Source organism: Hirundo rustica, chromosome 10 (assembly GCF_015227805.2).
Source record: "Hirundo rustica isolate bHirRus1 chromosome 10, bHirRus1.pri.v3, whole genome shotgun sequence".
Classification (NCBI taxonomy): Eukaryota; Metazoa; Chordata; class Aves; order Passeriformes; family Hirundinidae; genus Hirundo; species Hirundo rustica.
In genome coordinates this window covers 20,237,866-20,264,528 of record NC_053459.1, presented here as the reverse complement: position 1 = coordinate 20,264,528, position 26,663 = coordinate 20,237,866, and the positions used below count along the sequence as shown (strand labels likewise).

At 38.4% G+C, this 26,663-nt stretch overlaps 1 protein-coding gene across 8 annotated transcripts in view; it reads left to right on the top strand.

The window, feature by feature from the left end:
* The window catches only part of NAALADL2 (N-acetylated alpha-linked acidic dipeptidase like 2), a 430,994-nt gene that overhangs the window by 250,148 nt on the left and 154,183 nt on the right, over positions 1–26,663 (top strand). For all 8 annotated transcript variants that reach the window (XM_040074855.2, XM_040074854.2, XM_058422010.1 and 5 more), the window contains one exon: positions 11,255–11,374. In XM_040074855.2, the coding sequence (XP_039930789.1) occupies positions 11,255–11,374 (120 nt within the window). The remainder of the gene's footprint in view (positions 1–11,254; positions 11,375–26,663) is intronic.

Below are 26,663 nucleotides of genomic sequence, written 5' to 3'. Positions count from 1 at the left end.
AACTAAGAATAAAGCTGTCATTAGAAGAATAATTTGGTGAGAACTGCAGCATGGCTGATATATTTGTTAAAAAAACGGATAATAAAGAGCAAAGGATGTACCTCTCTAGAGAGTGCTTTGAGGAATGTTCTAAATCTGGACATAGCCCTGGTAGTAGGAAAGACCAAAAAAAGACCACTTTCAGAGGGAACCCTTTGAAGCAGGTAACTTTTGAAGCCTTTCAGAGCAGGATGGAAAAATAAAAAAAGTGCTGCCGTGATACAGCTGGTTGAAAAATATGTATAAGAACTGAATTCTTAAAAACGTAAAAAAGAACAAAACCTAAAAATAATAGCAAAAAAAACCACCCCAAAAAACTAGGCAGCAACCATTGGCAAATGTAAGTTTGGTATCCAGGTGCTGTTGGCAGAAATGCATTGGCTGTGTATGGGAACTGTCAAAATGCCAGTGCCTCTTCACTAGCTGGACTAAAATGTCCTGAGAAAAAGCTTTTGTTCAGAAATTCCCTTTTAAATCTGTTTGGAAATACAGCACTTAGGCCTCCACCTACCAACTGCAATCCCAGGAGAGAAGTATCTCTTTTAAAATAAGTAAATAAAAAACAGTGCAAAGCAAATGGAGCTGAAAATACATTTGTCTTCTCTCTTAGACATTTTTGGGTTTTTATTCTGATGTGCTGTCTCTCCCACGAAATATAAATAAATCTCATGTCTAACCTCACGGAATGAATATTAGTTACAGTGTTTATCTCATTCATTAAGAGGGCCTTAATGTGAATTAATTCTGAGCTATATCGCTTTTATTCTCACAATTATTTCTGGTGTTCCTGAGCTCTGCAGTTCAAAGGGAAGGTGCCTCATCAATCACCAGGTTGTGACTGGCCCGAGAGTAGGTGTGCGTGAGAAAGAAGATACTTCAAGGAATTTATCTTCCTTCCACTGAATTATGTTACCATATAGAGTTAGTCCTGTCTGCTGCAAGATTCACTGCCTCACCCTGGTGCCTGGAAGGGGCAGACAGGGGTGAGTAAGGATGGAAGAGGTCTGGCAATGGCTGCAACTACAGGAGAGCAAAGCTGCTTAAGTATGCAAGAAAGCTCCTGCTGCCTTCTCATCCGAGAGGGATGGATCTCCTGCTGCAGGTCAGTGCTTGCCAGGCACACCTGGGGAATATTTTAGGGAGTGAATTAGTAGGAAAAATCTGGAAATCTTACATTGCTGGAAAAAGAATTAATGCATCCGTTTTCTAAAACTTTTCTAAGATAAAACATTTTATTCAAGAAAATGTTGCTGTGTTTTTGTCCGTGTTGCCCTTTTACTGCTAAATCTCTTATGTCTTAAGGCTAAAGTAGAACGTTATAATCGTGTAAAGTCACAAACTGAAATCTAGGATGAGAAATTACATCAGCGTGGACAGTGTTAGGCTCTGGATTTTGAGGATAATACCGACTCTTTGAATTGAGGTCTTTCCCTGATGATCTTACTGCTGCTGTAGGGTTGCTCTGCCTGAGGTAAACTTTCACAGCTGTTCAACTTTCTCTGCAGGCTGTGTAGGGAGATGGTTAACAATGTTGGTGAAGCAGGTACCAAAAATGTAATCCACTGAAGAAATATGGAGAGAACCCCCTCCTCAGAAGTTAAAAGTGGTGACATTGCTAATGGTGGCTGTTGTGTGTTCTTTGTCTCGTGTGTTAAACTCAAGGAAAGGCACCAGAGCATGGGATCATTAGGGAAATACGTGGTTGAATCAGAATTATGGGAGCACGCACTGAGCTCCCTGTTTCTAGTTTCTTTTTGTTGATTGTTCAGGATCCAGGGCAGGAAGGATCAGAACAGGTGAAGAGAGGGAACTGAGCACAGATTTGGTTGATACCTGATAGTTCTCTAACAATGTCCCTGACTGCTTTTATTGGGCACTGAACCATCTAATGGTATTGCTACAATAATACTGAGTGCTTCTGTACTGCTGTGAAAGAGGCTGGCCTGAATTCCAGGCTGTGTGGAAGATGAGGGAAGCTCTGTCCAGCTCCAGAGCTCTGGGTGGGCTGCGCTGATGGCAAAGCTTTTGCTTCAAGCAATAAAATCAATTAAATGGTGTCAGGGCAGGTTCCTCATTCCTCCCATCAAGCTGTTTGGATTCCAGAGTCTCTTCACACTTTCCCATATGTTTTAGATGATATAAACATTTTTCCAGCTTTTCTTTTGAGGCACCACTGTACAAGATGAGTGGTTTACTGGGACCCCCTCAAAAAGAATCTCTCTTTTGCATGAGATTTCCTTGTTTTCTCCAGGTTTTTCCATCCCTGCTGAGAGCACATGGACCAAGTTCACAAATCTCTGTGTGGTTTCTGCCTACACTTAAGAGATGGATGTTCAAAATATCTGTGTGAAATTTGGCATGACTCAGGAGAGCCTTCACCCTAATCTTTGGAAACACATGGGATAAAGGTGGACTACTAATTTTGCTACAGGCAAAATTTTCGAAATGGAGGTTAGCTGTTTCTGAAAGAAAAGCCAAACGGTGCTGCCATGTAAAACATTTGGGTTGCTGTGCAGTGTAGGATGCACATCAACTCTAAAATCGTAAGTGCACTTTTAAAAACAAAATTTGAAAGCCTGAAACAGAAAAGAACTTTTTCTTCCCTGTACAGTTTTATTACCTGTGACACATGAATGACACACTACTTGTTTCTTGTGAAATAAGTCTTCTTCCAAAATGTTAGGTGGTTGAAAACCAGAAAAATATTCTTGTTTAATCACAGAGATGAGCTGTTCTCAGGTACAGCTATATTTCTGTATCTATATACTTGTCCTGGTCAATCATCTGGGCCACTTGAATTTGATATTACTCAGGCACAATCCCTGCTGTTATTGGAGTCCTTTTTTTGTCATCTGAATATATTTTTAGAAATTATTTTTCCCCAGTCCTTTTTCTACAGATGTAATTTAGAGACCTATAAATCTGTGCAATGACTCAAAACAACAGAATTCACAGGAGATGGGAAAGTTGTAATTTTCCTTTTCTCAACTGCATATTTGCTTCTTCAAATTGTTTGCTCAAATGCTGCTTTAACACTCAGATTTGTGTTTGCATCATTACATGGTTGGGCATCTCCCTGATTATGTTGAAGTGGATGATGTTTGGCCAAGCAAGAGCTGTAAGTACTTTGTGAAAGATCATTTATTACAATCTAGAAAATAGAGTTCTCCCTGACATTTTTGAAAGTTCAAGCATTCTCTTGGTGCAGTGGATGACCTCCTCTTGTACATATGAATGATTATTTTCTTCTTTGAGGGAGATGTCTATTTTATTGTTACATATATCTGGAATGTCCCTTTGGTCAGTCTGGCCCCCCTGTCCTGGCTGTGTCACCTCCCAGGCACTCCCAGCTTACTTGGAGCAGGGAAAGCAGAAAAGGCTTGGCTCTGTGCAAGCCCTGCTCAGTAATAACAAAAACATCTCCATTATCACCCCTGTGTTCAGCACAGATCCAAAACACAGCCCCATAACAGCACTGTGAAGAAAATTAATTCTACCCCAGCCAAAACCAGCACAGTTCTGAATCATGAATTCCTACTTGGAGCACTGAAAATGGTGGGCTGTTTTCTGGACATTTTGTGTTGATGCAGCCAAACTGAGTCTAAAATTGAAACAATTGGACAAAGCTGAAACACCTGTCTCCAAGGAATTAAAATAACAAACGTGTTGTATGTTATAAAATGAAATGTTTTGATTTTGCTTAGATTCTGAAGCACACAGTAGTGTTTCAGTCCCGTTGACCCACATTCTGCCTGTGGTGGTGTTTGCATTCACAAGATGTTCTTTTCAGCTGATATTCCAGACAGGAGATGCCTTTACTGCCCTGGGGGTGTGGGTACAGCTCATGTTTTGCTGTTGTTCACGCTGAGCCTCCCAGCAGGTGCAGGGAGCTCCCCCAGCTCAGTTTGGTCCCTGTCCTGCCCAGCTGAGGTGGATCCATCCCTGTCACAGCTGTCCTGAGGAGCCTGGTTGTGGATAAAGTGCTTTTAGACACCTTCTGTGAGCTCCAAGCTTCTTCTCTAAAGGCTTGATGCTTGCAGCTGCTCTAGGAGGGAATGCCTGGTTTTAATTCAGTGGGATATAGACAACTGAAGGAGAACATTCTGCAGCCTCTGGATGTCCTGTGTTCATTCCCTGTGTTTCACAGAAGCCAAGGAAACTCCCACCCAGCCTTGAGAATTTGTTGAGTTCAGACACAAAGGCACTGGATTCTGACATCAGCCCCTTTCACTGGAAATTTTAAGGCCAAGTTTAAATCTCACCATTGTAATTTCCTGTGTACATATGTAGCTTACGATTTATTTTTTTTAAGATACCACATCACAGCTGAGTAATTCTGTTTTGTTTAGTTTATCCTCCGTCTATGTAATTTGTAAATGTATATTTGCATGAATAATTACCTCTGAATAAGCTAAACCAAGCAGGCTGGCAAATACAGATTACTCTTTTTTCTTTGGAAAGTATGAGCAATGTGGCTTTATGCTTTAGGGACTAATGCTACTAAATAGCCTTGCAGTTAACTCCTGAAAAGGGGGGGGATATAAATAATATTAAACACATACAAGAATGAATAACTAGGATTTAAAATTTTGTCCCTAGTGAAGTGTCAGTCAGCACTGCTTAATCAAAGTTTGAAATAATATTTCTGATAGTATTTTAGGTATCTAATGATCCTATGTCCTTCAACTTTTTTGTAACAAAAGGCATTTTTCGTAGAGGGTCTAAAAAAGTAAATATCACTTAAATGTGTCTGAAAATAACAATGTTTTATGTCAAAAACTTGAAAAGCTAATTTGTATGTATTACATAAAATGTAGTAAAGAAATTTAGAAAGAAAATACAATTAGAAAATATGAAAAAAAACACCTACCCTAATATGTTGTTTGGGTACCTTCCTGGACTTCATGAGTTAAGAAGTAATATTTAAATGCTAGTTTTGCCTTTTGGGAAACACAGAGAATGTGATTGGGAACAGAGTTGGGGTTATGAAAATTAAAATAAGAAAAAATAAAGTGGAAAGAAAAGGAGAGAACTGAGTTGTGTCAGTTCAGATTTATTTAGGGCTCTTTAGCCATGATATACGCAGGAGCTCTCTTCTGTGGGCTATAAAAAGGCTTCGATCTTGATTCAGTCTCCCTTAGAGTTGGTAAGAAAAAAGTCTTGCAATAAACTGCAGGAAGCAGGGAAGCAAACAAGTTTAACCTCGGTGTCTTTCCAAAAATGGTCCTGCAACAGGAGAAGGAAGCTGTGAGAGCAGCTGCAGGAGCGCCCCGAGTGATGGGGCTGTGTGAGCTGGACAGGTGGGACGAGGGGGAACGCTGAACATGGAATGTGGATGTGGCTGAACTCCGTCTGCAAGGCCAAACTCCCCCAAACTGGGGTTCAGGGACATCTTCTTTTCTCTTGTTTTAGTATAAATTACAGCTTTAGCTCTCACTGTATTGCAGCATGCAATTTTATGTAACAAAACCTAGACACAAAGAAACCTTTCTGACTGTAAGCTGACACTGTGAGTCGTATTGAAATGCTCCAGAATTCCATTGTAGGAGCAGGAATATTGAAGCAAAGAAAAGAAATCCTCTATAAAGCAGCCAGGAAGAAAAGATATCATGAATCTCTTTGAGGAGCAGGGCATGTAGGTAAAACACATAGCAAGACTGAAGTTCGCTGAATTAAATCTTCCCTGACATTGTTGGTCAGAAACATCTCTTAGTTTTGTAACAGAGAAAAAATCATCTTCAGTTAATCCAGATATATTACTTTTTATTTTTTTTTTTTTACTTTATTACTAATTAATTAATTTATGGGCTTAGACAGCATCTCTGCCACCCTTTCTGTCTGGAACCAAGTGAAGGGAAAAGGTTGAAAGACAACTTTGGACATTAACATTGCTGTAGAAATATAGTAAGTATATAAAAGATAGTTATGTATGGGTATTTTGGACCCTCATGGTGGCAATCACAGGGAGGCAGCTGTGGCTCCCTGATTATTGAAGGATGCTTTTGGCTGGAATGGGAACAACCCTGCTCAGAAAGCGTAACAGAGTTTACACCAACAAAGGATTTGGCACAGCTCCCTTATCTCCCCTTCTCTTTCTTCCTTTTCTCTAATTTTAAAGATCAGCTAGTTTTATATTTGCAGCTTTCTTCACGTTTGTTGATGTCCAGCTTTGATCTACAACCAGCTTGAGTTTACTTTTATGCTCTGCTGAATGCTGCCTTCAGCCTCAATTTCAGAGCTGTGCAAATAAATTATAGCGATGTGTTTAATTAAAGTTCGCCTCATGCCATGATTGCAGACTGTTGCCTTCTCAGATACAATTTGCAAATATATTTTGGAGTTTTATTTTAGGCAGGATGACTAGTTGAAGGTTATTTAATTGTGATTGATTGTGCATGGGATGTTTCTGCTGCCTTTATTTTGTGAACAACCTGAAAAGAGTGGCTGAAGGTTGAAGGACGAATGAAGGGCATTGGCCTGGATGGAAGGAGGGGATGTAGTAAGGCTGAAAAGTCACAGAACTGAGGGTTGATGCTTCTAGAATTATGTGTGTGCTTTTGGAGAAATTGTCCTAATTCTAAGGATTGAACAGTATTTCTTAATGTTAAATATTTAGTTTTTCTCAATACTTGGAGTTTCTTTAGGGAATCTATTTCTGAGTGGGTAGGCAAGAACTGTGAATGTGAGACTATGAGGAATATGAGCTTGACTGTGTCATTTTCATACCTGCAGCTTCCACAGTCCTGAGTTCCCCATCAGTTTGTGCAGAATCCATTCATTAATATGGGTCAGGAGCTTGGTGTTTGATAAAATACATTCATCATTTGAGGTTACTGAACTGTATCCCTACCAACAGGTGACATGAAGAGGAGAAGATTTTTCACCACAGCCATTCTGTGTGCTGCTTTGGGTTTGTTTTCTGCCAAGCTGTTAAGAGCTCAGTTTAAGAGCTGCTTTCTTACCTGCACTGACTGCATCCTCATCTTGGTGGTTGTGAGAAACATCCCTTCCTTGGTGTACCACCTTTGAGTTTTGTCTTGGGCTTTTTGATTTTGTTTTTGTTTCCCCTCCATGGGTTCTTCCCTGAGTCTTTTTGCTGCCTTGCGTGCCCCTGACACATCAGCCACAAATCTGCCTCTCAGGCAGTATTTTGGATACAGATGGATAATGCTGTTATTAAACCCCTCTCCTCAGTCAAGAGGACTGATGAGAATGTGGTAAGACAATCATATTTTTGTTACTATTTTCAACCTTTTTTTTTTTTTTTTTAATTGCCTCAGAATTTGCAAGAAAGCAAGGTTTAAAAACAGTATCCAGCATCTTCAAGACCCCAGCTGCCACCTGCTTCATATAGTTATTCATATTTTTCCTTTGCAAGACCTATTTTCCTCTGTCATCCATGCCTGGACAAAGTATGCTCTTTTATTCTGTTTCATTTTGGAGTTAAGTAGAAGAAATTAGGATGAAAATCGATAGCTGTCTTGATTGTGGCATTTTCCGAGTGTATATCTTTTCTGTTTTGGGGGGATTCTCTTAGAAGTTTTAAGATAGAATGTTTACAGCTCACTGAGCATCATCTCGGGACTTAGAAACTAATAAGTCGTCTAACATAAAATAATTACTTTTCCTAAAAATGTTTGTTTTATTACCTACCCCTACTTCATTTCATGCATGGGGGAATACTACTGAACTCCACAATGCACATCCCAATTTGTTCCTAAATAGTCCTATCTCTCAAACAGCGTAGCTTGAAACGATTTGAGGAGTAAGTACCTAATTCAGATGGATAAAACAACTCATTCTTTAGCAGTTTCCCAGTTTTAGGGTAAGAGGATTTACTGTGGCATAGCTAAACCAAGTAGACAAGTGCTCTTTTTCGGCACCTGATAAAAGGATGAGTTCTCTTTTGTTTTTGAGCAGAATTATCCTACCACAGGAAAGCGGTTTATCAAATACGGGTAGTTGGGAGTGGGGTGTTCCGCTTTTCAAAAAGCTTGATTGTGTAAAATGGGGATTATGTGATGTTGTAAGCATTTCTAAAAACAGAGAAGAGAAATAATAGGAAATATAATCTTTATTCATTTTTGGAGGTATTAGGAATGTTGTGACTAAAACAGGCCTTCATGCATCATAAATGGTCTGTCAGCTTCTGAGTGGATTATTAAGAAGGTAGAAGGCCTGGATTCAATAGGATTCTTCATCATTATTTTGAGGTTGTGTTATTTCAATATTTTATTTTAAATTAGAAGTAAGAGTCCCAATTAGTTGAGCCCCCGTCCAATAAATAAAACCAAAGCTGACTACTCTGAGCTTGTTTTGCTGTACTGTACTTGATTAGATTTCTTTAATACTGCAAACTATTTTGCTTTTTATTACAAATTTTACTTAAGTGTTCGGGTGCAGAATAAACAAAGGGGTAAGAATAATTTGTATAACTGTTTCCATAATTTAATGTGTACCTATTACTTTCTGGATTGTATTGCCAAAATATTACGACTTTGTTCAAGGCTCTCCCAGTGAGTTAATGACTTCATTTGGCCAGCCGCGTGTAGTTTTACTCAAGAGAAGATTTAATTCAATATTTGTTTGTCATTTAAGCTGGAGTTAAAGATGCTATAAACTGTGCAGACCTCTGGGTGCTAGGCTATACATGCTGTTTCCAGAATGTGATAACCTTTGAGCTTTGACATACCTGTATTTTGTGTGGAAGACGTGTGATGGAAGCCCACAAAACCCTGTTACATTACACCCAGGTGCTCCTTCGTTGTGCAATTTCTTACACGTACTCTCAATATATGAATGTACTTAATAGCTCTGGCATTGGGGCTAACTTTTAAAATTTGAAGCAAAGCACATGGTTTGCAGAGTGTTTGAGGCAGCAGGGAGTCAGCTTCTGTTTTCCACATAATTAAAAAATGAGCTGTGCTTTAGCAGGGCCTCCTGTTCTGCCTCCCTCTCGTTGAGCACGTGTCGCCTTGGGAAAGACCAGTGAGCCGCTCTTGAAGGTGCAGTTTGCATCCGTAAATTAACAAAGACCATCCAAGGGCAGTTGCTAAACGCATTAATAATTGTGCAAACATGTAGTTTTGTTGTTTACAGAGCAGTGGATAGCACCCTGGAGAAGCAGGCAGCCAAAGGGATGTGCAGAGAGGCAGCACATGAATGTAGATGGGCAGGGAGCTCGTTTCCACGCAGGCATCCTGGAGAAGCAAATGGCTTGATACTTCATTATCTTACATATTTGGTTTTGATTTTGCCTCAGGAAAAGTCAGTGTGCTTTCTCAAATATAAATAACGACAGCCCTAATTTTTGCTTTGGAGGGTAGGTAAGGAAGGTGTTGTGTCCAAAGGAATTAGATAGAGATATCCCTAGAAATCAACCTAGATATAACCTCCCATAACCTCTCAAGCTGTAAGACTTAAGAGACACTAATAATTACTGTATCTGATGACATATGTGTAGGTACAAATTAAAATAAAAATGAGAGCTGCAGAAAGAGGAAAAAGTTTATGAACTTAAGCACCCTGGTAAATATCCTTGCTGCATCTGAGGTTAATGCTTTAAAAGTGGAGCCATGAGATTAGGTAAAATATGAAATATCTTTCCCTGTTATGAAATCTTCACTTGATTTTATCCTACTTTTCAAATGCTGTGGCCACACAGGAAAAAAATTCTATTGTCTCAATAATTTTTTAGTTCTTTAGATATCAAAACCCCCCATATATTTCAGAAGAGACAGTGTGAAGTGCGAGTTTTCCTGTTCTGCATTTCGTGATTTGGTGTTAAATCTGATGTTTGCCTGTTCAGAAGTGTCTTGTAACTTTGGCTGGCCTTTGCACATGCTTGGTTTGCACAGCACTGATGACATGTTACAGACTTGGAAACCTATCAGAAGAATTTAATAAGATGGGAACCTTGGCAAAGTTTCTTGTATGGTTTCAGCTTGAATGTTGAGCGCAAACTCATACAGACACAGTTTTTTAAGGGTAAATACTTTCCTAAAATACCTATGTTCAGGAATCTACTAAAATTTCACACATCCTACACATCCAGAACAACTGTTGCTAGAATTTAAACAGTTTGTGTAGGGAGACCCAAAATCAGAACTGTTGCCTTTGGCAGTGAATCTTTACTTAAGTTACAAAACTGAACTGAAAGAGAAAACTTTTCAGTCTTGTACTGCTCCTCTCATATCAGTTTTTAAACACTGATGTAATATTCTTGGGTCTTCTTGTACTTGTGTTTTATTAGAGCACTGTGTAGGGATTTAGAGGTTCCAGAATGTCCCCAATGAGAGCTTCATAACATTCTAAAATAGTAATGTACAAGACTGATTATCCTCTTACTTTGTTTTCACCAGAATTTATTACCACAAATGTGTGAGAAAAATGCCTTTGGTCATTCTTAAATTATATATTTAAAAAATACTTGAAAACTCATCTCAAAATATTTTTCCATTACTGCCAGTGTTTGACATTTAATAATAATTTAGAACTTGCACTGTATTTTCTTGCAGCGTCCTAACCGAAGAGCTAAAGGTCTTCATGTTCTAAGCACTTTTATATCAATGTGACTCTAAATGAGTTGAAAAATATGTATAAATATAAAAGTATACACATCAGAGCATCATCTGTTATCACTGTAGTTATCTGAATATAATGCTTGGATAACTAATGGATTAAAAGAAAATTCTTCAGTAGTTAGATAAGATTGCTCAGCAGTCATGTGAGACCACAAAATAAAACTGTGTATTGGTGAGGTTTGTGTTATCTGTGTGTTTTCAGAAGTGACCAGTATACTCACTCACTTCCTGAAATACTTTACAAGACTCTGATTATTTTTAAGAAAATAAACAGAAGTGAATTGGTATCCCTTACACAGTTTCAGATGAATTCCTGTAGCTCATAGGGGGAATTTTCATCAGAATCAGCATCTCTTATAACCACTGGAGAAAAAAAAGAGAAGGGAGGATAGTTCATTAGTTCATCATAGCTGATGAATTTTTTGGATTAAAACTACAAAAAAAATAATTGTCAGATTGAACTTCCAAGGTCTTTGCTATTACAGATATTGCTAATTAGAAGTTGGGGTAAGGCAATTGCAGGACTCTGCTCAGATGGTTGTGCTTGTGCAGACAGCTCTGTTTCTGTGCAAGGAGCACCCTCAGTGAGGTGTGGTCTTAGCTGTAGCCTGAATTTTGTCTCCTCTCTGCAGGCAGAGCTTGTTGATGTCCAGTATGGGACCATGGAAGACCTGATCCGGATTCAAGCCATCACAAACGTGACCAAAAAAATTGCACTTTTGAAGCTCGGACAATCACCTTTACTCTATAAGGTTAGTTACATATCAGCTGAATTATTCATTTGGTAGGTTGTTGGTTTGGTTTTGTTTTTTCTCAGTTTCAAAATACAAAACCAAAGTTTCCCATTTTTCCCCAGTAAGTCAGGATTTACTGACATTCACATTCTTCCTCAGTACTCAGCAGTGTCACTCTGCAGTGCCTTTTAGGTGTTAGAGTTGCTTATTTTGCTGCATATCTTGCAGTGCCCCAGTACTCTGCTGTATTTTCTCTGGGTGTACTAGAAGCCTTTTGACAAACAAATCACTGAAAGAAATAATAAAGCAGAAGGGATTGTGTCTGGGGAGGGTGTGCATGGGTGCATGTGTATCCATCTTCTCCAACTCCAGCTCTGGTAGAGAGCGCAGAGCAGGAGCTCACTAATCCACTTTTGCACTAAACATAATAGACTCAATGTATAAACCACATTTAAACTCTAAATGTCCAGTAACTGCCTTCTGTTGCAAATATCTTATAAACAGAAATGCTGGTTTGACTTTCAGAAAAGACAGGAAGTATAGTAGCTCAGTAAATGCTTAAACAATTCATTCCCAATCCACAAAAGCAATTATAAAAGAGCAGTGACTCCAGATCTTGCAATTAAGTAAATTGGGACTTGCTCTGTTGGCCGTGGAAAGCACAGCCAGGACTTCAACACAGATTCAGAAAATAACCACTTAATGTTTTTTCTATAGGAATAAGATTTGTCTCAATAAAAATGCCATTTTCAACTGAGTAGCTCTAGCTGTTTATTTAAATTATTTAGATGCAATTTAATTACGCCCGTGAAAGGTCAGTCATCGTTGCTGGGGCTGGGTTGTTGCCCATCATTTCCAGCAATAGATCTGATCCTGCATTTCACTGCTGACAAAGCCAAAGAAACAGCAATCAGGGCTCATAAAGCAGGGATTGATAAAGATGTACAGTTTGCTGTAACAGCACTGTCTGTGAGAGGGACTTTTTACCAATTTGTGTTCCTGTGAACACTCACTGTGTCTGAATTACCAGCCTGAGCAGCCTGAAGGAGAAGGGAGAACCAAGAGGCGCTGAGGACAAGGCACATCTCAGGAATTTTTGAGTGGGTTGCCTCTAGCCTGGTCCCAAATATGTGCTGTTTAATGGCTGAGGTGCACTACTTACATTTCTGGTGCTCCAAAAGAATCAGTTTTGCACATCCAGAGTCTGTTACTCAGCACAAACCAAAGTGTGGTGTGATCAGGAGAGTGACTCTGAACATGTGCTCAGGGTCTCAGGTAAATTACAGCTCCCCAAACCTACTTTCAGTGTTCTCCTCACGCAGGTAGAAAATTTGCCCTTTTTCTTGAGGCTGTAAACTACCTTTTTTTTTAGAACAAAATTTGTGTCTTTTTGGCAGTGAAGTAATTGTAAGCTTTACTTTGCTCGTAACTATCAGAAAAGGTGTAGAAAGTTTATCTGAAGTAGATTCTTCTTTCCTAAGGAATATTTGATGTGAAATATTGCCTTAAACTGCAAGTCCTGCTGGTTTAAATGGGCCCAGTATCTCTCTGCTGAATCCACTCTTTGTATCTTTTTCCCCCCCTAATGTTTATGTTTCTGTGCTACTGAGTCTCACATTTCTGTTTGAGCAGATACTTCCCTCTCCCTATATTTTCCTTATCTCTGTCTTCCATGTGCTTGGTTTTACATCGCATTAAAACAGAGCACTAGTTTATCAGAGAGCTGTGGCTATATATACATATATACTTAGTGGGTTTCTTTCCACTTTTTGTATTTAGCTTGGTTTTTTCATGTGTTCATTTCCTTTAATTTTTCATTATTATTACTTTATATTATGCAAGTATCTCACTCTGGATTCGAGTCTTATTATTATAGACCGTGCACTGAGGTTCCATCTTCATAACAATTTCTAATTATGTCTCTGTTTTTCAGTTGTATCTCTCTTGAACAGTTATGCTTTTTGTCTTTCTCTCTTTACTGCTGTTTTTCATGTGGTGTTTTTTTTTTTCCTGTTTCCCCCTTTTGTGTATTTAATTTGCCTGTTAAAATTTTTTGACTGTTCTTTCTGTCTATACTGAGTCATTTGGAAAAAACCTGAAAGAAAGAATAAACTACTGCTGCCAGAAAAAAAATCACCACGAAAACTGAACAGCATTTCTTTTGTCTTTACATCACGTTAAGAGAAAGGATGTGCTGGTAGAAAAGAGCTTCATGTTCAACGGGCTAATTTACAGAAATAAGTCCAAGTGATGGAAATTTGAATATTTGGAAAAATAGTTGTAAAAATGACAGCATTTTTGCAGTATGGATTACTTTATAGAAATTGTATAAGGTAGAAAATTGGGGGAGGATTAAGGCTGAAAATAATTTGGAGCTTCTACTTTCAGTCTTTCAGACTGTGCCCATCTCTCATATCTTTATACACTGAAAACAACAGAGTTCAGGGCTTGGAGTAATTTGAAATTGGAATGTACAGAGAATTTGGAGTATGCAGAAAAGCCTGAAGTTAATGTGCTGTTAAAATATGCAGCTTAGTCTTAAACATGAGTAATTCTGATTAAATTTCGTAAGGTTCATAAATTTAAGCTGCTTTGTGAGAACAAGCTTTGTAGAAATCTGACCTGGAGTTATTTTTGTAATTGGATATGATTTTCAGATTTCACTGGGAGTGTTGTGTTTCTGTTCCACTGGATCAGAACATGGTTTCTGGGCAGGGTGAGAGGGGCAGCAGCCGTGGCAGTGGGCACCTGTCCAGAGCCACAGAGACACATCCCAATCCCTTAAACTGGACCTTTTCAAAGGAAGAATGTGTTACCTCAGCCACATCATAAATTACAGCTATAAAGAGCAAGAACCCTTCCTAGGTAGGTGGACCCTACCTTTATAGCAAGGTATCAACAAGAGCATTGACTCTGGGGGGAAAAACCCAAAGCAAAATAACAAACCAACACTGCTGTGATTAAAAAAAAAAGGGGGAAAAAAAGCTAGATAAATATATATATATTATATATATATTTATCTAGCTATATATATACGAGTGGAGCAGGTGTTTGAGAAAGGGGTTTTACCATTGTTAGGGCACTAGGATCTTTTAGTGAGCAAGACTCTATTATAAGATTAATGTAAAAAGTGGGGGAAAAGGAATGGTAGAAATGATTCAAGGAGCAAGTAAGAGTATTGCAAAGGCAGAATCCTTTTCTAATGTAGCTGAAAGGTTCAGGAATTTACTATGACCAGCACCTGGAGTCGCAATTTCCTCTAGCAAGACAGACTGAGCTGTGGGGCACCCTGGGGAGTGCTCGTGTGACAGGGATCTTGGCACAACTAAGTCCTTTTGGTCTCATTAGCCAGGATAATTCACAGTGCTGAAAAACCGACAGAAGGAAAAAAATCAAATTGTTTCAACTGCTGCTGAAGGGATCTTGTGACTCGTCTGGGACACTTGTGAGATCTGGATTGCTGCTGAGTAAAGAGAGGGCTGGATTAAGGAAGAACAAAAATTTTCTTAAGCAGAGAGCTGAAATGAGGCAAATGTAGAAGAGAAATGAGGAACAGCCTCTGGAGGGAATTGCCATAAAAAGAACACTTGTTTTCTCACACCTTGAGGTTGAAGGTGACTGTCTCCTGGTGTCCTGGCTAGAAGGAAGATTTGTGTTTTGGTGGAACTCAGCTTAGTGGGGTCACTGGTGAGGCTGAGTAGCCATTCACAGGAGGTCAGAGCAGACTCCTGATGTCCTTGAACCAGGAGGATCCATAAATGTGGCTGGTGAAAAGATGGTGAAGTTAGCTACCAGTGATTAAGCAATGTGGTCTTAGAGCACCTTCTTGAGATAGAGCACCTTGAGCTGCCCACTGTGTTTGTAGACAACGTATTCTAATCGTATAAAATGTGTGGTGGCAGAAAGATTGGCTAAAGCACCTCAATAGCTCCCAGTTCCTGTGCCCTAGAGCACATCTGAGTGTGTGTCACTGCTCTGGGCATGATGCAGACGTCAGAGGAGGCTTTTTCAGGGAGAACTGCACAGTGGTTTCAGTATCCAGCTTCTGGAAATGTCATTAACGGATTCATTTTTTGAAAAATGTTGTGTGTCTTGATAATGATTTAATCTTTAGGGGTTGCAATTTGTGAAAAAAGCCATAATTTTTGTCCTAAATTAAGTTTTAATAGAGTAACAAAAGCCCTGAAGGCCAAACCACTTCATCTTTTAAATGTTCACATATTAACATTTTTTCCATATCCATTAAATGAAGATGTTGTTCTACTGTGTAAATATCTATATTTATTTTAATAATTTACTACCTTCATAAATATTCATAAAATTGCTTTCTAGCTGTCATAAAGTTTAGGAACGTGGAGGCTTGGATGTTTATGCAGAAGTTATTGGCAGGCCCTTATAGATAAGGGTTTGCTAAATGGAAAATACTAAAGATTCCCAGAATAAAGGCAATTTGCAAAAAGGTTTCAATTTAATAATTGTGTTAATTTGAAATAAGTTTACTTTGGAAAAAGTAATTTCGCTTTTCTACAATGCCTACATTGTTTATTTCCTTCCCTCTGGCACTTTTTATGGCTAGCACATACAATTTTGAAGATGATAGTTTGCATTGTAAATCACCGTTTAATGAGGACCTGCCCTCTCCTTCCATCCCTTCCTCCCTCCCTGGAGATAGACAAATATATGTGTGTGCATGTTTATATACATATATACAGTGTCTGCATGTATATGTACAAACAACAGCCGTGTTAAAAAAAACAAGCGATTTTAAGGGAACATAAACACTTTATATGCATTTCATTATTTTGGTTGGGGTTTTTTGTGGCCTTTTTTTGGATGGTAGAATTTTTTCCAAGGCTCCTAAAGTCTTTGTGTATGCACATTTCCCTATATGAGCGCTATGGGACTTTTAATGATATTATATCCCTTCCTAAAGCCCTTCTTGAAAAGTCAAGCCACAGATATAGGCAGCATAAATAAAAATTATAGAAACACATAAAACTATACCTGGGGATCTGGATCTGAAGGGATTATCTAGTAACATCCACTGGAATAGCATCCTGTTTTTCAGGTTTTCTATAATTTACCATCCTCTAAAATCTCATCTCAATTCCCAAAAGCATGAGAATTTCTCTTGGTAGTCCAAACTGAATTCAGGTTGATTCATTAAAATTGTTGGTGCAGAATTTGCTAATTGGCCAGTTTTTTATATTTGTACAGGGTATGCTAGTTCTTATTTTGTCTTGAAGGAAGTAGCAGTTGCTTAGTGGTCCTTTCCTTAGCCTTTGTCTGTCCTGAATTTATCAGAGATTCTCTCCTTTGAGTGAGTTGCTTTTATTTTTTTATCCTTTATCCTTTTTCTTTTCCTCCAAAGACTAGATTTAGTGTACTCATGTTCTTAACCTTCCCCTTCCTCAAACAGCCTCTTTAATCTGTGAGATATCACACAGTCTGAAGAAGATTCCCTTTGCATTTCTCCTCTACTTCCTATGTAAACAAATTCTACCTAGGCCTTCAAAAACACTGCACAATAGTCTATACCAGAAAGGTGTTGATGTAATTGAGGTTTCACACTCGTCAGTCCTGTGTTTTGCATGATTCTTTCAGTCACTTGTTTGCCTCTTCTGAGTTTTGATTCATGGAAACATGCATAAACTGTTTTGCTTTTTAGTGAATAGAGAGAAATTTTATGTTTGTTTGAAAGAAAGACCATTGGCCTTCCTTCATCAGAAAAGTGAGACATTTGAGAGATGGGTAGACACATTTCTCAGTTACGTTCCTCCTACTCTGACTGATAGCAATGCTTTCTTGTTCCTTTTGAGCAGAAAGAACAAACCATAATAATTAGAGAAGCCTGGAGACACCCTGTCTCCATACCATAGATCTGATCTGGGTTGGGTGTACTAAGAAATGCACCCCAGCTTACTGAGGAAATGTACCTGAGTTAAAAAACCAAGTCTCTCTGCGCAGATTTATCACCTAACGAATCATCGTGAAGTTGTATTATAATTCTTTATTGGTAAACTTAGTTTAAACATGGGGGGGGGGGGGGGGGGGGGGAAGAACGTACCAGTTGTGATACGTTTTCCCCTCAGTGTGAGGTACTGTGGGAAAGAAAATCAACAAGTCCTACTGACTTGAGAAATCTATAGCTGATGACTAAAAAGCAGTCAAAGAGAAAGCCGCAAGCAGTGTCTTTGTATTCCTGGTTGGACCAAGTCACACTGAGCTCCCATTTTCGGTTCCTAGAAGGCTGTTCATATCCAGAACAATTTTTAGCTGAGCATGTCAATTTTCCTCCAACTTCATCCAGCATTTGAGGGATGATGTACTGTGACCTGTGCCACCTAAAAGTGAAACAGTGCTAGTGCAGTTATAAATCCAATCTGTATCTGTCCACATGAGAATGAAATAGTTGACAAAAATTTGCTCTCTTATCCCCTTAGTCAAGTGCACTGCAGTAAATTAAAGAGGGAATTCTCACTTCACTTTTTACAGTATAAATGGGAAAAAGTAATTTGCTCATGTAAGCAGTAAGAAGAATATGGAGGGTGGGGTAGGAGAAAAGCAATTGATGTCTGGAAGGAAGCATAATTATAGCACAACTTGTCAATATTCTCCAGTAATTAACATTTTGGTTGCATCAGTAAAAGGACTTCTGGTTATTACTCATTTCCTTTTTGCTTACAAACCCCTGCATTTGATTGCATGGAAGGAGAGATGTGCTATTAGCAGAGTAAACAAGGGGAAATGTAAGTTAATGACCAAAAGCAGGTATCGATTATTTTGCATTTCTGATGCCACACAATTTTCCCTGATTGTTTTGCGAAGGCACTGCTGGTTGGCAGACTTACTTGTGTTCCCAGCTGTAGTTCCTGTTCTCTTTCTCTTCTGTGTCGATACAGAAATTTCTGAAGTCCTGCTGGGTGAATCAAATGCTGAATTCTTCCCGATTTGACTCAGTGCATAGTCCTGTTCTCTTCAGTAAAATGCTCCTATTTCTCCTGGGGAAGTGATTCTAAATATTCATATCCTCAACAGGCTGTTTAATTGCACATTCGCTGCATATATTGAATGCATCTTTTGAAAAATTAGTCAGCTCCCATAATGGATTGCTAATTCCTGAGGGGAAAGGCTGACCAATGTTATAGGAGGTCTCCTCCTTTTAGTGCAGTAAAATTGAGTGAGACGCTAAGTGGCTTCCATTCAAAGATGGACAATGGCTGACTCATAAAGAATTCATTGTGGCGTCTTCAGAAGCCCTTGTCTGATTTTAGAGGTGTGAAACTCGAGCATAATTTTGTATTTTATCAAGCCCTTAGAAAGTGAGAAATAAATGCTATCATCCAATGTGCTGTGTGAATACTATGCCCTGATAAGTGGTGCAAAGTCAAGTAAAGTGGATTTGCTGTGAGGCAACAGTTCTGGAGCAGAGCTGAGCAAAGATATCCATTGCCTCATTTGTACCCTAAATCCACACATGGGCAGCTACTTGTGTGCCGGGCAAGGGGAAACACCACTTTGTCTTTCCTTCAGAAAATCCAAACCTTTTTAATTTGCTCTTCCTGCAGATGCATACTTCTGCTAGTGGTCTTGGCCCTTTTTTTGTTGCTTGTGTAGGGAATTAATTTTTTCCAACCCAAGCTGCGAATTGAGCTGGTTTTTTGCATTAGCTGAGCTTGGATTTCACAAAAGGGCCATTGACAGACAAATTATCAGGATGCTATTTGGGCGTGGCCAGGGCACCCATATTTGGGCACGCCCATATGTGGTCAGGACACCCATATTTGGGTGTGCCTATGTATGGTCAGGGTGCCCATGTATGGGTGCACCCATATATGGTCAGGGTGCCCATATTTGGCCATGCCCATATATGGTCAGGGTGCCCATCTGTCTGGGACTTTTCCCAGCTCATGTGTTTCTAGCGCATTTCAACTATAGCTGAGAAAGGAGGAAAATAAAATGGAAGATCCAGGAGCTTTGAGTACGGATGAGGGGTGAATATATAAAATCTCCTCCTGCCAGAGTAGATCTGCCTGGCAGGTTCTTTCAAAGTGTCAACTGCTGGACTGGGTGAAGCAGTGCCAGAAATCTTCAGAACTGCTCCCTCCAGCAACCTTGCAGAGGAGGGGCAGAGACCAGCGTGGTACATCCTGCTTATATTTGATATTTTCTGGAACAGTGATCAGAGGAAAAGGCAAGAAGTGTTGTATAAGTACTGCCCTCATTCTGTAGTGGGTTTGACTTGCATGGCATGCTCTATAGTAGCTGCTGGTTTATTATTTTTTTAAGAAGTTACAATTCTTCTCTGACATTTTATGCTCTTTTAAGTCTTCTCATTTCAGAATGCTTCATAATAATCAGTTTATTTACGTATCTGTGAACTGAGAAACTGGGTTGAAAGGTATCAAAAGTCACAATTCTTGAATAAAGTATTAATGTAAAACATAACTTAAGAGATTATAGAAGTAAATAGTCTTATTCCTAGAATGTGTTTTATTTGATAAACCAGGATTTCATAGATTTTTCAACTGAAGAAATGATTTTCATGCCTTGTATATATATGGGATATAGAGCCAGATCTAGACCTTGGTTTGATTTTTGCATTGGTTCTGTGTGGCTTTAAAGACTCAGCTCTAAGAATTGGTTCACAAAATCAGTATTTGTAATTTCTGCGTGAAAATCTGAATTCTGCCTTTTCAAATACCTGTAATTTGCCACATGATCAGAACTCTGAGTAGAAAAATGGACTTGATGGATGCTGAGATCCAACCTTTCATTTGCTTCCATGGAACCAGTGGTTTATATTTTACGTTCTGTAATAAGCAGCCCATGGGAAATTTTTGTTATTTTCCCTGGGAAAATAATAAAAATTATGGGCTTCTTTCAGGCTGTCTGTAGCTGGATTTTGTGGAGCATAGATGGTTAAAGTATATGACTGCATGTTTTCCCTGGAGAGGGAAGAGATGGCTTTTAGCATTATATTTTTTAATTTTCTTTTTGCCTGTATAATGCCATGCAACACCAAAGTCAAAATTTCACTCTTCACCATTTGGGCCTCTTGATGCCTGTGCATGAATTTGAAAAGAAAAACACCAAGTCCATCATTACAAATATAATTGGCAACCTCTTTGCAAGTACAGCAATAACCACTTGGAATATTTTGTTTCGATTGCCAAAACATTAAACTAACCTTCTGTGCAGAAGGCAATTCTTCCACAGTGAACATATTTTCACTTAACAGGAGAAGATTGTGCATTTCAATATGAGAACTCAGGCATTTTAATTTCCTCTTAAGGTCTCAGTGAATAATTTACAAACAACATGTTCAACAAAGTTAGACTTATGTTTTCTCTTGATCTAGGCCTAACAACATGGCAGCTTCCTTTATTTGTTATCCTGCTACATTCTCATGTTTTTAAGTGAGTTTGGTTTTTGTATTTGTCTTCTGGGGTTTTTATTTCTGCTTTTTTGTTTTAGTATTATTTTAGTATTGAACATACTCCTCTGAGAGCTATTATCCATATTTGGAGTTGTGTTCATTCATGGTAATTGATTTTTTTTTTTTTTTTTTTTTTTTTTTTTGGTGGGTTTGTTGGGTTTTTTTAAGCATTGGTTGGCATGCTTTTTGATAGATGTATTTAATATATCTTTTAATATATATTTATATATATATAAATATTATTTTTATTGCAAATAAAAATATTCTTGAAGTTCCTTAGGCCATTGGGAAAGAGAACAAAAATCACATGATCAAAGTCACTGGAAACTTAATGTAAAAAGTTGGGGGCTACTTTATTTGATTGACTTAATGTGCTGTATAATAGCTAGTGCAATTTTTCTTTATTTGTTTCAAATTTCACATCGCTTGTATACTTCAGATTTCTCTAAAAATCAGGCTCTTCATCAGGTAAAACACCCTTAACCAAACAAACTCAAACTCTCATGAAGCTGCCCAGGAAAGCCTTGTAACTGTGAATAATCACAGGATGTGCATGGGCTGAGATCTGTCAGGGCAGCTTAGTTATGTGTAGCTACAGGTAGTATTTTAGATGGAGGACAGAGTGTTTGCATTTTGTGAAGGCTTGGAGGAGTGCCTGCACTGACAGTTGAACCTGTTATTTCTGTTTTCTCACTGTCAGTTATTGTGCAGACACAAGAATTCTTAGCACACAGCCTCAGAGGTGACCTTGAGGTGACCTAGAGAGACCTCCCTTTCAATGAGATGGAAGCATATATTTCACTTCTGAGTCAATCTTGGTTTTCCCCGGAGTGGGAATTGACTGTATTGCCTCTTATATCAGTATTCAGTTATATGTGATGGCTTTATGTTATAAAATGTCCGCTGGGGAACTGACCTGACAACTCATTTCAGTCAGGTACATTTCACTCCACTGTAATCTCAGAGGAAAAATGATAACATTTAATCCACTTAACCACCTGGGCAAGTCCCGTTCCTGTTTCTCATATTAGGGAGTATAAGGAAAAAAGGCAAGCCCAAATCTGCTAGTTCAGGCCATTCTTGGATTACAGGCTAAAGAAATCTTTATGAAACATTAGAAATTAATTAGCCTGGAGCATCTGTGTAGAAATTACTGTTCCTTATCATGCTAAGGTGCTGCAGTGTTCCTTAAAAAGGAGATGCAAGGGAGGCATTTGGAATGCATTAGGAGAGCTGGGATCTGGCCTCTTCTTCCTGCCTAAGAGCAGTCCCATTCCAAGCAGAATGTTTTTTTTTTCTTTCTTGGTTTGAAATACCTGTGAGGAGTCCAGGTGCATTATTTGAATTGTGCTTCACACTTCACATTTATGGAAGCATCTTTAAAAGATGTTTGCTCTATTCAGCGCAGAGGGGTTGGAAGTGTGATACAGCATGTGGGAAAAGTACAGTTTTCATTACAGAGTATTTAATTTAAATTTTTGTTCCTTTTCAGTGTAATGTTAGTCATCAAAAAATAGCTAATTAGGAAAGGTTAAGGTATTGGTATTAAAAAAAAATGTATGTGAAACTATCATACATAGAAATCTATTTTGATGTGACCTTTGTACATACAATAGAATCTGTTTGCAAATGCCTTTTGTTTCCTTATGTGCTTTTTCTGCAAAACTTGAACTCTTTGGAGATGCAAAATGAACCTTACGAAAAATGTAATATTTTAATGACTTCCAAATTTAGATGATAGTTTACTCATTTATATTATTTGCAAGTATACCTGACTGAAGTTTGATGTGTGCACTGTACAGATTCACTTGAAGTTGCAAGGACAAAATCTGACATTGTCACTCAACATGCTTAATTTCCTTTGAAGGTGGAGTCATTCCAAGGTATGCAGAAAATTCAGAAAAAAGATTTGCTTCTGACCTGCCAACAGTGCAGAATAGTTCAATACTTGGTGAAAGCAATGGTAACAGGGGAAGAGTAACTTAAATTTACCTATCTCTCCCTTTTTCTGTTCAGAATAAACCTACAAGTATGTTATTTAATTTCGAGAAAACCTGAGTTTTCATCTCCTAATTAGCTTGACTGTTAATACAACAGATCTTCACTCTCAGTTAAGAGATAAACTTGATGCAGTGAGGTCTCCAGAAAAAATATAGAAAAACACCTCTTTACATTAAAGCACATTAAAACTCACTTTATTTTCTATAAAAAAGCATACCTAAATGTCTTGCACAGTACATTTTACAGAACAATTCCCCTTCAGCAGAAGAAGCCGTGGGTGGTGTTTGATCAGGTGAAGCTCCCACGTGACAATAAGGTCACGGCCATCGCATGGCGCCTTTATTGTTGAAATCCTGTCACCATGAACTGTCATGGTGAAGTGCACACACAGCCTCTCATTCAGATTGATCAGCTGCTTAGTCTTCTGTCAAGAAGTTCTTATTGACCAGAAAAATGTCTCCTCCTTTCTTTCACTGTGAGAACATCATGTAAGAAATGCCCTCTGTCAGCCTGATATCCTTCCTTGGCACGGCTTGTGCTCAGGGGAAGAGGATGGGTTGCAAAGCAAGCAGGAAGTAATATTTTTTCCCTTGGTATCCCTCTTCTGGAAATGGCAGTCAGAGGTGTCTTGACTCCCTGAAGTGGTGGATATGTCTGGAGCAATTTAATTATAATCATGACTGTTCTGTGAAATGGGGTATTTCAGTTCTGAGTCTGTTTATCTCTGCAATAGCTTTTGGTGATGAGCTCCTCTATGTAGATACTTAAACATTTCTTGATATAGAATTGGACACTGGAAAGCAGGTATATAATATCTCTGCTAGTGCTTTGCCATTTATTATGAGATGGAAAGAAAAAAAAAAAAAAGAAAGATACACAAAATATTCCAGCTTCAGTCTAAATCTGAACAGCCCAGAGTAACTGATGCAATTCTGCAATTCACCTGCATGCTAAACATTAATCTTAACACTTTAAGGGTAATAGAAAGAGACTTTTTTTTCCCCCTTGATCTCAAGATTAATAAACAGCTGGTTGGTGTCTCATGGCCAAGGTGTGTTGCATGATGATTTGTTTAGCCTCTGAAGATGTTTGTAAATGATAGGGAAAAAAAATGTCTTTGCTATAATCCTGTTCTTTAATTAAGCTTGAAGAGGAAAAAAGCCTCAATCCAACATATAACAATGCCCCTCCAAAAGAGTGTTTTCTAGGAAATCTCTGTTATTTTGTTCCAGAAAAGATCTTAAATGGTAAACCTGGAACTTTACATCAATGACTGTGAGATGAAATTAATATATTCTAATTATTTCTAAGAGAGCCTTCAAAATCTTAAGTTTTTTTCTAATAATCAAGGATTATCTTATTGGGAGCAAAGAGTTGATGTGTGTCAGAGGAGGGTTTTACTGTCAGAGCTGCCTCTTCAACTCAGTATCTTCATGGAATGGCATGTGAACAGATCCTTCTCCTCACAAATCTTGTGTGAATGGACAGTTTCATAGATGCTGGCAAAAACTCAAGAAGGTAAAATTGATTTTAAACTCCTGTCATCCTGCTCTAAGTATCTTAACAGAACTGTGCAGGCCCTTGTTGGAAAGATGAATATTAATTAGTTTCTCTATTTAAATTGTGTCTATTTGTACAATTAACTATCTTTATGTACTTTGTGTATTTTAGGATTAATCTTTAGCATTTACTATCAAGGAATTGTAACAATTATGTGTATATTATTTTTCCATCCCCCGAGAGAATTAGGTTCGTACACAGTGAATGACAGAATCATTTAGGTGGGAAAAGACCTTCAAGATCCTTGAGTTCTGTTGGTCAAACACCTCACTAAACCGTGTCCCCAAGTGCCACATCCACATGTCTTTTAAATCCCTCCAGGGATGGTGACTCCACCACTTCTGGGCAGCCTTTTCCAATGCCTGATGACACCTTTGGTGAAAATTTTTTTCCTTATATCTAATTGAAACTTCCCTGATGCAATTTGAGGCAGTTTCCTCTCATCTGATCACTTGTAACTTAAGAGAGGAGATCAAGAAATAAAGGTCAGAAAGCTTGACTTTGAGTTTCTTACCAATCAAGGTTTATTGACATTGAGGGTGTTTGTGTAAAGTTAAATGCAGGCTTAGGCTCGAGGATTTCAGTAACTACCAATTTTCTAGACAGAATGGCTAGAGATGCATTTTCCGTTAATAAGCGATGCAAAAGCTTGCCCTGTAACACTGAACTGTCTTCTTTTTCACCTTTTTAGTTGGAAGTCACTTTGCAAAGAGAAGAAATTCATGGCTGAGAAATTTCTGTTTGTGGTTTTTTTTTTTCCTTCTCTTTTGCAAACCTATTGCAAGAGAAAATGCTTATTCTGGACTTGTAAATATTCCCTGGTTTTCTATACATTTCTCTCCTGAGCTAAACACAAGGGCCTGTGAGTGTCATCTTCATTCTGTGTCACACCATTCATTCATTACATGGTCCTGTAGTGTAACTTCATGTTGAGATGGAGCTTTTATTTGGGTTTTTAGGATGGAGGCTTTTGGTTTGGCATTTGTTCGCTTTTGTGTTGGTTTTCAGGTTTTTTTTCTGTTCCCCCAGAGTGAAGTTGTGTATTCTTTAAAGACTTTTTCTGCAAGTTCTGTCTTAGGAGTTACAGTGGTGTAACAGATGTTGATTGATCATGAGCTTTATTGTATTTCTTTTTCATTCATCTTACAACTGCAACATTCTGTTTGTCATTTAGAAAGTTTAGTGGAGTTCTAGGAGCTGTAAGTGGTGCTAAATCTTTTCAGTGGGCCCATTGGAGGGAACTGTGTTTTTAATGTACAAGGCTTCAAAAGTTATTTTCTTTTGGTATTTCCTTCCCCAAAAAATTGTCAGAGAAAGACAAAAGTAATGTGCTGTCAATGACCTAGTTGAGAAGAGTGACAGAGCAAGGGTTTTACTACCACATCTTTCTTAACCACCCTTGGTGTGACCTTGTTTTGTATTGTGGGCTTCCTTTCCTAATCCCTGCATGAAAAAAAGCTTAGTGACAGAAAGTTGGACCTATTTTTCACATTTTATATTTTTCACTCTATTTTTTAAGACAGGGGAAGGACATAATTTTGGATTGATGTTCTGGAACTAATTGTAGACTGGCGTTACTGAAGAGGAGCTGGGGGTTGTTGGTTTGGATTTTTCTTTTTTTTTTTTTTCTTTTCCCCTAACTGCTGGTGAATGAATGACTTTGTAGTGCTTTGTGACTGCCAAACTAATCCAGCTGCCTTCCCTGTTCTCATCAAGTGCTTCAACCTTGGACCTCCTTCATGTAGCTCTTTCTACTATTTCATTTTGGTGAAATGGGCTATTTAGTAGGTCACAGGAGGAGGCAGAGCTCTGTTTTACTGATGTGCTGAGTGGAAAGCAGTGAAAAAGAAAGGCCCTAGGAAGACACAAAAGCTGCACATGTTGGCTTTTTCAGTTGGTGTATCTTTTGTGTAGATTGCCTGCAGTTTTGCTGTACCAGAGTCGTCCATTAAGTGGTGCTTCAGTTTATTACATATTCCACTTTAAACCTTGATGTTCAGTATGAAAGATGCACTCATGATATGTCCTGAGCAGCACAGTTCATGAATAAGTTCTTCTGGAAAAAATTCTAGTTTCTGAAATGCCAGTGAGGAAACAAAATCAAGATTAACCTAATTTTTAATTTTGGAATTTCTAGGGGAGCTTAGGAGCAGAAATCAGTACTGTTGATGTATAAAAAACTTTTATTGCTAAGGTTTGTAATAACTTCTTTAATATTTATAGTTCTTGAAATGACTTTATGCACTGGGGCACATTCTTTACGATCATTTCTTTTATCACTCCTGGTTTGTGGCTGTTTTTCTAATA